Below are 16,804 nucleotides of genomic sequence, written 5' to 3' on the forward strand. Positions count from 1 at the left end.
GCTGGAAAACAAAGGCGCCTCCATTCTTTAGGTAAGATAGAAGCAAACTGCCGGAATAAAGCTGTTGTCACTTGTGACTGCTTGATTTTTCTCCCTGTGAGTATTAACAGGTCATTTTCTCAAAGGAAGGGTGCTATCTAGCAGACATTAAACTTCCCCTAAACTACAACAGCAGCAATCTATTCCATTATGCTTTACCTTTTGGAATGTGCTGTTGATGCTTCAATTTATTCTCCTATCAGGGAGAATACACTGCTATTGAACCACAAAATTGCATTCTTTGACCAGATCCACTTGCATACCTATTGCTATTCTTGAAACCTGGAGATGTTCTGCTGAGATACAAGGTTTGCTTACACAGCTCCTATCACAGAAGCTGAACTAGCAAGAGGCAGCATTCAAGTACTCTGAATTCAGGTTCTCATTAGGATTCTATAGGCTTTAAACTTAAGCTTACTTCTCTCATTCGTTTCCAAACTGAAAAAAATAATAACACTGCACTGTACTTGCCAGCACAAATAAAAAACGAACAACTCTTTAGTTTAAGAAATCAGTTAGGGGGAAATTAAAAAAGAAACAACTACAGATAGGAAAGGTAGAAAAATCCAAAGGACTTGCACAATGCATTTACTGGCAAGGTACTTTATGAAAGTCCAGGAGATAAATTTAGATAAATTGCCCTAAGATCAGTACCTGTTAATGTTTGGTGCGTATACTGCACCATATACTGCACATACACAACACTATAGAAGAACATTTACTTCCAGGTTTAATGTCAGTCTCCAACACCAACAGAATAAGCAGAAAATTATATAATGAGAAAGTATCCTTCTGCAATCAGTGAGAAATTTTAAATATTATCCCACATACCACTTGCAGGTTCAGATATGTTTCTAATATTTTTTATATTATATTTAGATGTATTAAAAACTAGAACCAAGGTTTGGCATGTTAAACTCACATCTGCAACATTCACAAATTATCATCATTTTATAATTTGCATGGTATGTCCTTGGGTAAAACTGCTGGTTTTCAGTAAGAAAATATCTCACCTAGCAAAGGATGAAATAGGAACTGCAGGTATACTTTTGTGTGTGGACATTGAGATCATACCCATTTCTGCATGCAGTGGAGAGGAAGTTATGCTTTTATCAAAATCTTAATTGCTATACATCCAAGAAGGCAGTTTATAGGTGCTATATGATGCTTTTCATATTAGGAAGTTGTAACAGAGTATAAGTGATTCCACAGCTACAGGTATACTTTTTTTTTTAGATGGTCAACACACTAACTGTTTCATGGGCATATATTAAAATGTGATATTAAGACATAGAGAAATAATAAGCACTTGCACAAAACTGAGAACATCAGAACAACGAATCAGAACACAGTTATGGAAGAACACCATAGTTGAGATTAATAAAGAATCATAATGGATTTTTCACTTAAGTAGGTAAGAAAACTACTTCATTTTTCTCTAAGCATACTGGTAACACAGTCATGTCTAGAAAACTAAATACAGGGCCTTGTAATGTCAGTTCTATTAAACCAAACCAGTAAAAACATTTAATATTACAAAGAACTTACCAGTTCTCTAAAATAATTTTCCATTGTGTCTTTAATGAAGCCTCTTTAATCATAATTTTCACATTAAAAATTTAGGCTTCTACCCTGCCTTCCTCACCCATTGAGAACTTAAGCAATTTGATCTGCATTTTATACATCTGTCATGATCATGCAAGTATTTAATTCCTCCAAGCAGGAAAATTAATGCAGCAGCTCAACAAAACTCACAGAAAAGGAATTTCTACAGTAACTCTGACATTATTGTACTTGAAATGGAAAATATGAGTTTTTCCTCTGACTTTTCTAAGAACCCTTAGAGGCCTTGTGATAGTGCAATAAATGCAAAACAGTCCTTATCCAGTATTGGTGAAGCTTATGTTAACAGTGGTTCATCTGTCTGAATTGTGAAGAACTTTAATTGTGAAGGTTTTCCATCAGAATGAAAGAAAGAGAGGAGAGAGGATTGAGAACATGTAGGAGAAAGCATGAACGACAGCAAGTGAAAGAAAGGGAATGAGGGAAAAGCTACTTCAAGTTCTAGTTACTTTAACTTCTTTTTTCTATTACAATTATTTTAACAAAAGCTTTGGGAAAAGAACAATTTTAGGAAAGTCTTTCCTTTAATTGCACTTTTCAAATCCAAGAAAGAGAAACTTTCCTTCTGAATTGTTACTACTATTTCCCATTTCCATTTTTTTGCTGCAGAAATATATAAACTGCAACACGATTTGAGTAAACTAAATTGACTTTAATGAAATGAATAACAGTGAGAAAATAGAAAATAATTGTAAATTTTCAGTACAACTGCTCTGAAAATGGTGAGAATTTCAATCACTGTGAACATCACCTTAAAATTTTAACCAAGCAAGCTTCTTCACTCAACCTAAAATGCTTCTGTTTCTTAAAATATAGTTCCTATCCTTTAATAGTTTTATGGATTTGGAAAATTCTGTGATACAGGCATAAGACAGATGTAACAGAAAATGCTAAATAGGTTTTAATGCTATTCTACCTATTTTCCTAAACAGGTTTTTCAGCTACCACCATCATTCTCATCAACTATATAAAACAGACAAAAGTACAGACATCATCCCATAGAGAACTGGGGATTTAAAGTCTACAAATCAAAGGTTATTTTAATTATATTTCCATTTGCAAATATGTTTTTCTCATCTGACTTCTTCTATTTTCCTTATTGCATTTCATATTATTTCCTAGGTTGTGAACTTACAGACAATCTTTAGATTTCTGAGGAATCCTGACAGTAAATGAAAACCCCCAATAAACTTATTAAAATAAAATAATTTTAGGTATTATAGAAGACTTGAACTGAAAAATCCTACATCTATTACTTAAAGGATTTACCACAGAGAAGTGAGAAGGTGAGACAGGGGGATGGCAAGCAAAATCTTGATTGAAAAACTCTTGCACTTGAATAAACCATGAAAAAAACCACAGTCCACACATGTTTCTTTAAAAGTATACAGAAACAGAAAGAAGATACAAGTAGAAACATTACAGTGGTTAAAAACTTTTATATGGAGTAGGAACAAAAGGGAGAAGAAGGGAAAAAAGAAAATTGGCAGCTGTCTTTCAAATAAATGTAGGAGGACATGAAATGTGTTTTCAAGGCTAAGTCCATAAAATACAGATGAATTCCAGAATCAGGATAGTGAGGATAAGATAAAATATTTCAAAGAACATGCAATAAACTAATACTTTGCCTGTGTAAAGGTATGTGTAGTATGTCACATGATAGGTAATACAGATAAATACATAGAAATCCACTTGTACTGAGTTGATGCTTCACAGTTTTGAAAACTAAAGATATTTTATACATATCACCAAACATCAAAGATCGGCATTAATAACTCTGTGATGAGCAGTAACAATTATTCAAAAGAAACAACAATGCAGTGCCTTCTCAGTGTTCACCAGGTGTCCAATTCCATCAGCTTCATATATGCTAATTATTTTTCTTACTAAATGCACTGCAGAGTTTGGCAAGGACATCTAAAGGTCTGACACGAGGTAACAGGCAGGAATTGTAGAACATTCCACTTATCAACCAAGTTAGGTTTCCATGAGTAGTTTTTTTTCAGATGAACACTACATATATAGCATATATTATCAAGTCTCCTAAAAGATAAGAGATTGATTATATTTCTAGTAAACAACTGTTCTACTTGATACTAAGGCCAGCCCTTCACCATCCCCTGGAGACATTTCCTACACCAGTGGCAGGACTATTGTGGTAAATACAGCTATCCTGTCAAGGATATCCCCCAAAGCTTTTAGTTTGGGGCCTTTTCTGCCTTCCCTATGACGAATTTCAAACCAAATACTGAACTTCTCTGCAGCCAAATTTTAGACTTATGCTTCCAATTTGGCATTTCTTCTAGGATATAAACAAGGCCTCTGAAAGTTGTCCAGCCACTGTCTCTGACATGGTTTTGTCAGGGTTCTAAAAAGTATCAATTTATCTCCTTGACAGACATCTACTCAAGCAACACCACTCCCTCCACTGGATAAGCTTTTTCCATTCTTACCACCATAAAACCTCTACAGGAGCAATAAGGCTGCTTAGGACAGGAATAAGGCTGACAGAGTAGGACCTGAAGCACTTGCTCCATTCTTAGATCTTCTTTGGTAGACTTAGTTATCCCTGTTGATTCTGTTTATGACAAAAAATCACATATGGAAATTCTGTAGCTAAGTTTCATAGCATGCACACTGAACCAGAAAAAAGCAAATTCTACTGAGTTCCAATCTCTTGTTTTCATAACCAAAAAACGTTTCTTAACACAGAAAATTTAAACACAGTTAACAGAAGTAAATGCAAGAGAGAATGGCAGATATACCTGAGAACAAAAATGAAAACTTGAAAGGACATAAGATTGAAAACTTGAACACAAAATGACATAAAAGTTGAAAATATCTAAGAAGAACTTAGTAGTACAATCACAGATGGAAGAAGCATGGAAACCATCAGAAAATTGCATTACCTTAATAAAAATAAAATCTGACATATGTTCGGAGGGAACAGAAAAGTAATAAAATCAAGTAGCTACATAACTATGTGAGTTTATGATTAAACTTCCTGAGCTAGCACCCTGTCCAGCAAGTCTCCTCACTCAAGGATGAGTTCACACTTCTGCAGAGTCTTTTTTAAAGCATGGGCAACTACCAACTGCATGCAGATGGCTAGGACTAATTGCAAGTGGTTTCTATAATAAGGTAAGTTTGAAGAACAAGTTTATTAAAGAGTAGGCACTGGGAGTTTGGGGGTAGCCAGCACCTGAACTTTGTTTAACCAGTTTAGCTTGTGTTTAGACAATTTAGCTACTTTTTTTGGCTATATATTAAAAAGCATGCAGTAAATTAGCTATTCAGAAGTTATCCTTGCTAAAAAAAAAATCCTCAAATTGCCTTGTTTTAAAATTTCTTGAAGGAAAGAATAATAAAACAATTATTAATCAGTTCTCGTATTGTTGAAGATTTCAAGCTGAAGCCATGTAGCTTTGAAATCCCATTCAAACATAATAACTATTTAACCCAGCTACAATTCACATAATTATGCTTGTCTATCATTGAGAACTGTAATGCCTATAATACTTCAAAGTTCATGTTATCGAAAAGAACTTTATATTTTTCTATCCAGATTCTACCAAAAACATTTTCCAAAGAAAATGAGGATTGGCAGAACAAGTTTTGGCCAGTGTCTCTCTCTGTCTCATAAACTGATATTGGTTATCTTTTATTTCAATTTGTTGACTAATTTAACATCATAAAAAGTATTGTCAAAACCTGTACAAAAGGGACAAGCAGATTTTCTAAAATAAATATTGTATTTCTCAATATTAATTAATTTCCATGTCATATCTCAGTTGAGTAAGGATTTCCAGTTTCTCATTTTGGATTAGAATACTAAATGCTGCACGTAGAAGCTTTTTTAAAAATTTCTCAACAGACCTGGGTGCCAAAGGAAGTGACAGTGCAATCTTCTGTTGTACTAGTTAAAAGCTCTTTGCCTGAATCAGATGGGACCTTTCTCTAGGAAGTCACTCAGAAGGCAAAGAGGACAGATATACTATTATTGAGACTGTAAAATTTAGTTTTTCCTGAAAACCAAGCCCAGAATTATGAATGTCATCTGTTTCAGTTTTTCAGCTTCATGTTCTACATTCTAGAGCTGAAGTGAGCAGTCCTGGCAAATGGACTGTTAACTGTTTCAAGACAGAGTAAACAAAGGTGGTTCAAAACAAAATCTACATCCCTTCTCACCTACCTTCCTCCTCATAACCAGCATCAGATGATGTATTTAGAATTTCAAAATTATGTGTAGATTGGATATTTACATGGTCAGGGATGAAAGAATACCAATGGAAATGTGGTTGCATGCCATATTCAAAGCCATGTAAATATTAAGTACATATGATGATTAAACCACAAGGATTAGCATGCAGGAAAGCATTTAATAATTTTGTTTGAGATTTCTATCCTGTGAAAATAAGAGAATCCTTGAATATTTCTGCAGAAATTCCCTCCCAAAAACACACTGAGAACATCTCAGAAGATGCTGCATTTTAGAAGAACTGACCACTTGGATTTCCTTTGCTTGATAATTTCCAAGTATTAAATCTACCCAATTATTTAGGCAAGAAGGAAAGAAACAACAAAAAAATCAACAGATATATTTAAAAAATCAGTATGTTTTAATTTCAATGCTTTTAGCTCCTGATTACCAGAAAACTATCCATAAACTGTTTGCAGATTGATAGCACAACATTTCCTGCTATGTTTTCTGGTTCAAAGGTGCATCATAAACTGTTGCATAGTATTTTATTCAACTTTGTTACAGAAAAAAACAAACTGCCTTAAATACAAAATACACGCCCCACCCCCGACCTTTGCTATCCTTTTCTTAGAAAAAAGCCCACTCTTGGTACCTTGAGGAACTGGTAGTGACAGTTGGTAACAAAGGTAAGAGACAGGCAACAGAGCTATAAAGCAACACTCGGGCAGAAAAGAGAGGGAGAACACTCCTGGAGGCACTAAAGATTTTTACAAGTTTAAAGCATGTGTTAACTGAAAGCTTAAATTGCACAGGCTCAAGCAGGTGGCTGAACTTGTGCACTTGTAGCCTAGAAGACCAACCATATCCTAGGCAGCACCAAAAGAAGCATGACCTGCAGCTTGAGAAAATTCTCCCTCCCCTAGTCTACTCTTGTGAGACCCCACCTACAGTGCTACATCCAGCTTTGGGTTCCCCAACACAAAAAAGACATGGACCTGTTTGAGCAAGTCCAGAGAAGGAGAAAGATGCTCAGAGGGCTGGAGCACCTCTCCTATGAAGATGGGCTGAGAAAGCCAGGGCTGCTCAGCCTGGAGAAGAAAAGGTTCTGGGGACACCTTAGAGCAGCCCTTCCAGTAACTCAAGGGGGCCTATGGAAATCTGGAGCAGACAGTGATAGACAAGGAGTAATGGCTTTAAACTGGAAGAGGGGAGGTTTAGATTAGATATTAGGAAGACATTCTTTACTGTGAGGGTGGTGAGGCACTGGAAAAGGCTGCCCAGAGAAGCTGTTGCATGCACCATCCCTGGAAGCATTCAAGGCCAGGCTGGATGGGGCTTTGAGCAGCCTTGTGCAGTGGAAGGTGCCCCTGCCCATTCCTGGGTGGCTGGAACTAGATAATCCTTACAAGTCCATCCAACTGAAACCATTCTATGATTCTATTAATTTCCCTCATGTCCCTGCTTGTCCTATAAACTGGATTACTTTCAGCATTGAAGTACAAATCTGAAAAAATGCCTAAGTCCTGTGTGCACATCATGATGGTGGCACACACAGTACATGTATTTCATGACTGTTTCAAGGATATTTCCTGATTAAAATACTGATTAGCTTTTATGTAGGCAGGATGTACACCAAAGTGTCTCCACCTACTTGGGTCAGAAAACATCAGTGCCAAAAGGAGAAAAAAACGAAAAAATAAATGTATCACCTTTAACCTCTCTTGTTTTTCACATCTACTGTTAGAAAGAGATTCAGACTTCTATAGCTGCAGATTTTAAAAGGCTCAAAGTTCATCTGTGACTACCCTTTGACACTATTAACAAAGACACAATTAACAGACAAAGACAGAAGTAAAAAGGAAATTTCTCAGCAATAACTGCTTTTGGGTCATGCTATTCCTTGACCTGAAATAGGCATTGAAATGTGACTTTCAACCTATATTTCATAACCCTTCCTATTTCCTCTCTTCTATCTTCCAGTGGTATCAGAGATTTTCACAGTGATCACAAAACAAAGAAAAACAATGCTTTGCTTCAAACTCACTGTTATCTACTGCATTCAGTCCACAGATGTGTCACGATACATTATAACACTTTTTATTCCTTTTCAGGATTTGCAACTTTTGCATAAGAAACGAGTCTGAGAAAATGGGGGAAAAAACCTATTTCTTAGTATATTCTCTCATAAAGCCTCCTCTATTTTCATATGTTACTTGTTATTAATAAATTATAAACCCTAGTCCAAGTGCCTGTTGATCACTGAAATGGAAATGCTTCACAAAACCTTTTCTTGTTTTAACTCAATTTCTGTTAAAAATGTATTGGTCCAGAATGAGAGGAAAAAAGCATTACAAATGAAACATCCATATTGTGAAAACAGATGCAGCAAATGCTCTGGACTTGTACTATTATCAAGGGATTAACTTCACGTGCAGTTATCCTGTTCTACATTTTAGCAAATTTAGTTAACATTAGTTATTTCTACTACAGTAGAAAATATGCGTAGACCAAGGTTTTATTGACTTTAACAGCAAGATAAAGATCCAACAGTCCTTATCAACCGTGAAAGAGCAGAGCAGATGAAACAAAAGAAATGGATATGAATGGACCTTTGCTCATGAATGTAAAGTTACATGAATCATTGAACTGTTTCCTATTCTCACATATTGTTTTTCTATCCAGCTCTTCTCATATTCTAAACAGTTTCTTACTGCCTGTAGATATCGAATATAATTATTATGGAAATAATAAACTCCCTTTAAGCTTATATTCTTTGTGGTCATTGTATATGACAGAGTTGGATAACGTTCCAACACAAAGAGGCTGAACATGAGACAACTGCAGAGAAGCTCTCTGGTCAGGAAGCTCTGGCACCACAATGTAGTTACACTGAGTCTATGAACTTTAAAGTGACTGCTTGTTACATAGCATACAAACATCACACAGGTACATCCTGTAACCATACAAACACCATCTTTTTTTCTCTTTCTGTTTTAACATGGAAAAATAATAGTAATACCAAGCCACTTGAATAGAAGTTCTTCATTTGAAACCATGGACATGTTATATACAGTTGTACAGAACAGCGTTGTGGGTTTTTTTGCAGACATTCACACTGAGGATTATAAGGGGTTTAAGCAGAACCTTCATACACAGACGTCACACTGAAATTAAGATTAATACCATTTGCCTAATTTTGAGAGATGCAAAATATCTTAAGGTAACATACATTGCTGGGAATCTTCTGAAACCTCATCTGTGCATTACATCATTATGGACCAGAAAAGTCCAAGGCACAGTAATACCTCAACCTCCTCAAATAGGTCTGCAGCAGAGATCACAATCACAGAAATCAGGGGTTTTTGTCTCAGTTTAACAGTCCTTCCACCCTACAGAAACTCATGTTGCAAACAAGACATTACAAAATATTGTGCCTTTTAACAATATTTAGAATTATTGTCTTCTAGATTTCACTTCAGCAAAATATCTGTTGTTGACTAATTCTGCAATTAATTCTATATATCTTTTTCCCAGATTTTTTTATATTGTCATAAAAATATTTTAAATATTCTTAGCACCAGACTGAAGCAACAAGTAATGATGTCTTAAGGATTACTGAAGTGTCTGTAACCACAACCTGAATGTTTTCTAGGACTTCAAAATACTTTTCAAGCCTGAAAACAACTACAGTAACTCTCTGTAGCATGTCCGCTCTTGCATTAGATTGAACTGTGATAAATCATTATTTACAGGTGTTGGTTATAACTACATTGCCAAGATGCAAATGTATTTCATACTTCAAGAAGGTACTCAGTCTCTCCTTTGTGTTAAATTAAAAATAATAATATAAACACAAAACCAAAATCAGCCTATCATTACCAAGCTCTTTGCTATTACTTTCAGTGTTGGCTGAAGAAACTGTTTTCAGAAATTTCATAGATAAACCTGTTAAATAATTTATAATTTAAGACAAACTTGAAAACAAAAGATTAATTTGGAAATTTAAAACCAGTCTTCCTGAAAAATAAACCTATTAATGATTTTCAGAAGCTTAAAGCTCTCTCAGTTGTTACCAATTTAGAAGTTTAAATAACTTTTAAAAAGTTACGAGTTTGCTTGCTCTTATTCACTGCTAGTATATGCTGATTCTGTCATCTAATACTCTATGGACAGACACAATTCCATAGATGAGTTCTTTTCAGATCATTCTCATGGTTGAGGGAGCTACTTTACTACTCAGCTAATTTTAATGCATTATTTTGTTCACTTTTATTAGGGAAGTAGTTTTCCAAATGCTGAAAGCTGATTTCAAGTCTCTGCAGTCAGACATTTCTTTTTCTCCTCTTGTTGGCACTCTTTCCCTTCCTTATGCTATCACTGTGCTTGGGAGCAAAATACTTGGCTGAATAGAAGGCAAGATTTCAATTTCTGACAGCAGCACAGACTTACACTGTCTTTGGCCAAGCAAAACATGTATCTTGACTGCAATCAAGATCAGTCCCTTGTGCTTCAAGTGCTGTTAATTGCAAAATATAGGAATCAAGTGCAATTACACTAGGGATTCCAAGGTCATCAATTAGGACATCAGCAACTGAAGGGACTTTTGCAATAGCAACCCTCTCACATTACTGTTGAATCTATGTTAAAAAAATGAAACAAAAATTGCACACAATGTAGACAAAGAGAAGTCTTTTACACCCATTCTTTCCCTTATCTCAGGCAACCTTGCTTCTGGGAAAGAAACCTCTGGGGTGAAATTTCTTTTTTACTGCTCTGGTGGAGCCACTATCTCTTTTCTTCACGAGTGGGTCTTGCAACAGATATGTTAGGTACAGGACCACTTGGCTTACTCCGTATCACATATCATCTGCAAGTTGCCATTCTCAGCAACCTCTCTCCCATACATGCAACCACCACCATATATATTGTTATTTCACTACTCTGTCTTTCTAGTTCTTCCACTCCTCCTTTCCTTCTACAGTTGCTTAGGACAAAGAGCAACTGAAAGAAAAAGTGGTGAGTAGAAAGGGAATACTGTTGGCTGGCTGTCTCAAATGTTTTCTTTTGCATTTAAATTCAACATGAATGCTAAAATAACAGTGCTTTTATATTTTGCAAGTTTCCTGTGAAAACATGGAATAAAGCAAATGACGTTGCTAAACTTGAAGACCATGTTTCATGCTTCTTACACACATTTTTATAATTTACAATTCCTTCTGACTATTGATGCAAATGAAATAAAGCAGAGCTTTAGTTCATCACACTCCAAATATTCTTGAGGGAAATGGTAAAGAGGAGTCTGAGCAATGTTAAAATCAAGCTATAAGTTAACAGGGAGTATAACTATTTATGCATAAGATATCATCATTAACAAAAGGTAAAAATGTTACTGTAACTTTTTTACCACTCATTTATCTCTCCTTTCCTAGAACTTTGCCTTCTCAGATTTTTAGCTATAAGAGAGGTATGGTAATCTGGCTGAAAGCAGAATGAGATATGTGTTATACATAAACATAAGAAATAAGAAAAACATCACACACCTAAATATCCACTGACTACAGAGACAAACACATGCAGGAAAAAAACCCTAACCAGTTCTGAAACAGAAACAGCATCCCAAAATCTCAGGCCACTATGATCTTTAGGTACAGTGACTAGGGGAAAAAAAGGCACAGAGCAGCAGCCACTACAATATTTCTCTGTGATTTTATCTTAAACCTCTCTAAAGGCATTGAGATATAGAATGACGTAGCACTACATAAAGGAAACAAGTGTCTCCTGTATTCAGCTCATTGGCACATAAATCACAGCAGCTGGAAGACTGTTCAAGGTGCAGGCACAGTGACTGTCCATTTGTCTAATGCTAAATTGCTTCAGGCAAAAATTTGCTGTCAACAAATATCAAGTTTATAGGAACCAAAAAAACCCAAACAAAAATACTCACAGCTTTGGTTTGGCAAGCACAGGTGGTGGCTCCTTTGTGGGTGAAAGCAAGACAGCTGAAGGTGGGATGGATTTATCACTATTTGGCTTGCTGTTAATCATTCCATTTACTCCATGAAGAGGATGAATGCCATTTGATTTTTCCTCAGACGAACTGAGATGTTGTTGAAGGTCTATCACACCAGGTCTCAACTCAGTGTTGTTTGCTTGGTTGGTATCTGTATGTGTCTTAGGAAGAAGCTCAAGAGAGGTAATTTCAACTGGAGGAAGTGGTGGGAAATGATGGAAATCATCACCAGAGCATTCCAAGTTGGCTAAAAGAAATCAAAAATAATGTGTCTTCAACAAGTCATAGACAAAGTACATGGTAAATACAAGGTGTATTTTCAGTTTTAAAAGGTGAAATATCTTTGGTTTTACTAAGGTATTTTTCTAGTCCTTCTACTGATAATTTATGCTGAATTAGATACATGGGTGGCTATTCATTTTCTGAATTTGCCCCATTCAAAAGGCACAACGAGAAACCTTATGGATCTCTCTAAACCTGTTTCAAGAAGGAAGGCACCAGCTGAGATTGGGAAGTATGGACAACAACAGTTAAAATAGGACTTCCTGGAGTTTCGGTATCACTGAGGAACAAATAATTTAAAAATGCTGAAGAATGCATGTATACATGGCAAGTTTGCAACGGCAGCTGGGTTAGTGCACCCCATGACAATATATACAGAAACAGATCACAAAACTAAACATACCATGTCACAGTGCTTTATTTTACAAAAGGCCAACTTTAGTAGCATAATTTAATCTCTTTAATTTTGCCTCTGCTGCCATCTAGTCTTGAACCCTAATGCTCAAGATATGCCAGGCCTGTGGCAGACCTGTAAAAATGCATTTTACATTAATAAAAATATTAAACCAGGAAATGACCATAAGAAACATTCAACTTGCTTTATATTAACGCACTGAGGTTGACAAACCTCATGTCTTGCAGCAGCCATCTTCCACAAAGAAAGCAGACTGACAACTTCCCAGGTAAATTAATTATGTAAGATTTATGACTAAAAGCTCCTCTTTCTCTTTGTCACATACCTGAGCAGACAGTTAGTTGTGCACTGCTTGTTACTGAACCATGTTCATTTGTTGCTGTGCAGGTGAAAATTCCTGAATCTTCAGGAAAAGTTTCTGCTATTACAAGTGTACATATCTCTTCTGGAAATAAGCAGAAAAATAAAGTAATAAACTACATCATAAACATAAACATCATAAACTATTTAAAGCAATATCTAGTGTTTTTCGCACTGCATATTAAAAGGACATCAGAAAGTAGACTTTTACAAAGGAATACTGGGAAAACCGCTGAAGAGATTCCAACACAAATGGCTTTAAGGGAAATCACTTTGCATCAGAAAAAATTGATCAAGCTAAGTTTTCAAAACTGGCTTGAGCAGTAATTTTGCAGTTACAAGTCTGTGCAGTCATTTTACACACTGAATGTTTTTCTAATGCAGGATAGTACTAATTAATACTAATGAATGTAACGATTTCCAGAAACAATTATCTCTGAAAGCTCTTTTAGTGTCTTTAAATAATACCATCAGTACAAATGTCACATAATTCTCTTTCTTTCTTTCTTTCTTTCTTTCTTTCTTTCTTTCTTTCTTTCTTTCTTTTTCTTTCTTTCTTTCTTTCTTTCTCTTTCCTTCTCTTTCTTTCTTTCTCTCTCTCTTTCTTTCTTTCTCTGAACCTCTTCTGTATTTAATGCAGCATTAGATCATATCCCATTTCCAGTAAAGAAATTTTTTTGTCAGAAAACATTTTATCACCACTTCCAGTTAGCTCTTCCATATATACCAACCAGAATTAACAACTCCAGATGCATAAACACTCCCCTCATGCAGAGTTTGGGAAAATAATTTCTTTCTCTGTCTGCACAGCAGTGAGAATGGATACATTCAAAATACAATAAAAAACAGTATCCCGAAAAACTCTTTAGAATGCAGTGATAGACATCCTGTAGCTGTTTTAAATTTGTTTAATCTACTTTGATAAGCCATGGTATATGCTTTGATTATACCAGAGCCTCTGTCAGACAACTAGTGTGAAGGATATTAGGCTGGGTCTTATTGTAACTTTTACTAAATCTATTTTATCCATTTATAATGGGCACATTTAACTGTTTAGGCATATTTTTTCCAGTTTCTTCAAAGAGGTCACTTTATCCTATCTCTACTTGTAACAGTACTCTGTTTTTTTAAAGATGTCACAGTACAGATAATTTAAATAATCCTACTATTTACAGAACATACAGATATAATTTCATACCTGAACAACGCCACATTTTGTGTCTCCTTAATTAATTCAGAGGGGTTTTTTTTTGCTTATGCTAACTTTTTAGTCTCAAAACCAAAGCAGAGAAGTTTTGTAACATTCAGTTTAATTTAAAAAGAAAGACAAATGCACTTTGCAATTTGGACACTTACATACAATCCCATATATTATAAAAAAATCAGCTAATAAAAGCATACTGTAAAATGAGGAAAAGCACTTTAGAGTCTAATAACTTCCATATGAAAATTATTGTGTAGAAGAGGTTCAGTAAGGTCAACTTTGCTTCTTATAGCTCAAATAAGGAAAACATTTTCAAATAGTAATTGTTTGGGGTTTTTTTTCCCTGTGGAATGACAGATCACTGTTTCACTTAGACAGTTAACAAAAAAGTTGTGAAATTTTTCCAATTATAAATGACAGTGTATCCAAAAACTTCCTGTACTGGAAATGGGCTAAAAATGAATGACTGACTAAATATTTGGCTCAGAGTTGTTTTTCAGACAGCAGAACATGCCTTTTTTTTTTTGGCAATGCAAATCAGTCATTCTGTGTAGCTGCAAGAGTCATGTCTGGTAATACTGTAGCACGTTGGATCTTATCTAACACAGATGAAGATTAATGACTCATGAAAGGTTTTATCAGAAAAGTAATGGGTAACACAAGCTAGTTTTTGAACTACTGAGATCAGGTTTTTTTAGAGTCTTGATGTGTCATAGGCACTTGTATTGTTAACCACACGTGTGTAGTCCTGGACTGAACTGACCCTGGGGATGTAATCTTATACTGGCAGAATTCTAGTTTCCTGTTCATTTAACAGCAGAATGCTGAAAGCTGGGTATTTCAGGACTGCAAAAGAAGATCACTCCACCAGCCTGAGAACTACTCTCTGAATGAGGGCAAAGGCACTATAAAAAAGCAACCTGCAGAACTTTTTCAAACAGCAGAGCTAATTAATGTATAAAATGCTTCCAGCTTTTTAAGTGTGTAAAATGATCATATGAGAAGAGCTGATCTTCACTCTTCACTGACAAAAGAATTATAATGGATTCTACAATGATGTGCTTTGTTCACTGAGGAGGTATGATTTAAAATTACATATGGCAGATTGCAGCAATCTACATAAAGAAATTTCAAAGCCAATTAATGATGAAAACAATCAGATGTTAAAATTTAGTCTGTTCAATCAGATGAACAAACTGCAAAATGTTTGTGATCAATTGTAAGAAAACTGGCTAAACTAAAAACATGGAAATCCTAATAACAAATCAAAAGGCAGCATGGGCAAAAAGCATATGTGAACAACACACTGCCATCTTCTTTATCAATTTTTTTCCTCCAAGCCAAGAATCACTCACCTCCAGGTCCTTGCTAAAAGGCTTACTACTGTGGAACACATATAAATGAAATACTAATTTGGCAAAAAGAAAAGTTCTTTCAAGATTTCTGTAACACACTCTGGATATACTCCATGTTCTGAGCATTCTTCTACCTTTACATCCTGACTTATGTAATTATTTTACTTTCTGGTACTGTGCTAAGCAGAATCAGAAGATTTGAGGGAAATAATGTCTGTTCTACTTCCCGGCAATCATCAGCTGACAAATAACTTCATCACAGAAATGTGTTCCAGAAAGCAGCTCTGAAATGCTGTTCTCAGGGCCTTAAAACATATTTAACACTTGACTAAATGAGTACAAAAGCATTTTGTTCACTGAAACATGTAAAATGCTTAGGCATGCAAGTACTTGACTGTTTTGTCAGTTATTTAGAAAGGAAGATTACATTTTACAGAGCAATTCTTTCCCTTTATGGTTCATGAGTCCATTAGGAAGAATAAACTTCGGTAAGAGAGAATACTGTTTCATTTTAACAAATTTTATTACTGGCAATGTGTTTACTTCAGAATGTTTCTCTGTACTACTCCTATATTTGAAACTTCATCTCTGAATGTGACCATTAGCTTCCTCCACTGCCGTGAACACACAGTTGAAGAAGAAAGTACAGTCCTTTGCTAGTAGCTGTTCATTCCAATGCAATGAACAGAGCATCTTCCGTAGCTGTAGGTTCAAAGTTTTCTGATACACAGAGACAGTGGGAAGTCACAGTTGTGTTCTCCTGGTAAAAATTCAACAAAACAGAACTCTGCCAACTTCTAGACAACCTGTGTCTTATTCTCCCTCATGTTCCACAAGTGTTTAACTCCCGTTTAACTCAAAGCAATAGGCCCACTGGGTTACTTCTCATGTAGGTATCTGTGCATCTTCTATATAAAGAGAATAGAGAAGTGTGAAAATAAAGAATATGCAGAGTAGCATAATAAATAATAGTATACCTTCTATGTTTTGAATTTTATCAGCTACCAGAAAGGTGATTTTCTTGGTGCAGGGAAGAAGTAAGGATTTCTGTAGCATTTGCCATGGATTTTCAGTTTCAAACATTATGTAGAAATGGGGGGGGGGGAGTTTCTAAAGGAGTTACTTAATTAGAGTGGGGACTCTGGAACACAGCAGTTAAACAGGAAACAAGAAAGCACAATCCAAGAGAAGTGATGACTATCTTTTGAGATGTGTTTTGTGAACATACACAGTATTGTGCTGAGTAAAAAAAAAATCATGTACATGTGGCAATTCCCTGGCAATTTAAGCAAAATTACTTCATACAGTTTTCTTT

The 16,804-nt window shown here is 35.4% G+C and overlaps 1 protein-coding gene across 2 annotated transcripts in view; it reads right to left on the reverse strand.

Moving 5' to 3' along the window:
* The window catches only part of PALLD (palladin, cytoskeletal associated protein), a 179,428-nt gene that overhangs the window by 95,134 nt on the left and 67,490 nt on the right, over positions 1–16,804 (reverse strand). For both annotated transcript variants that reach the window (XM_062493687.1, XM_062493686.1), the window contains exons 8-9: positions 12,896–13,015; positions 11,808–12,120 (exon numbers count right to left, since the gene is read on the reverse strand). In XM_062493687.1, coding sequence (XP_062349671.1) covers positions 11,808–12,120; positions 12,896–13,015 — 433 coding nt within the window. The remainder of the gene's footprint in view (positions 1–11,807; positions 12,121–12,895; positions 13,016–16,804) is intronic.

The sequence above is a fragment of the Cinclus cinclus genome, chromosome 5 (genome assembly GCF_963662255.1).
Source record: "Cinclus cinclus chromosome 5, bCinCin1.1, whole genome shotgun sequence".
Lineage (NCBI taxonomy): Eukaryota > Metazoa > Chordata > Aves > Passeriformes > Cinclidae > Cinclus > Cinclus cinclus.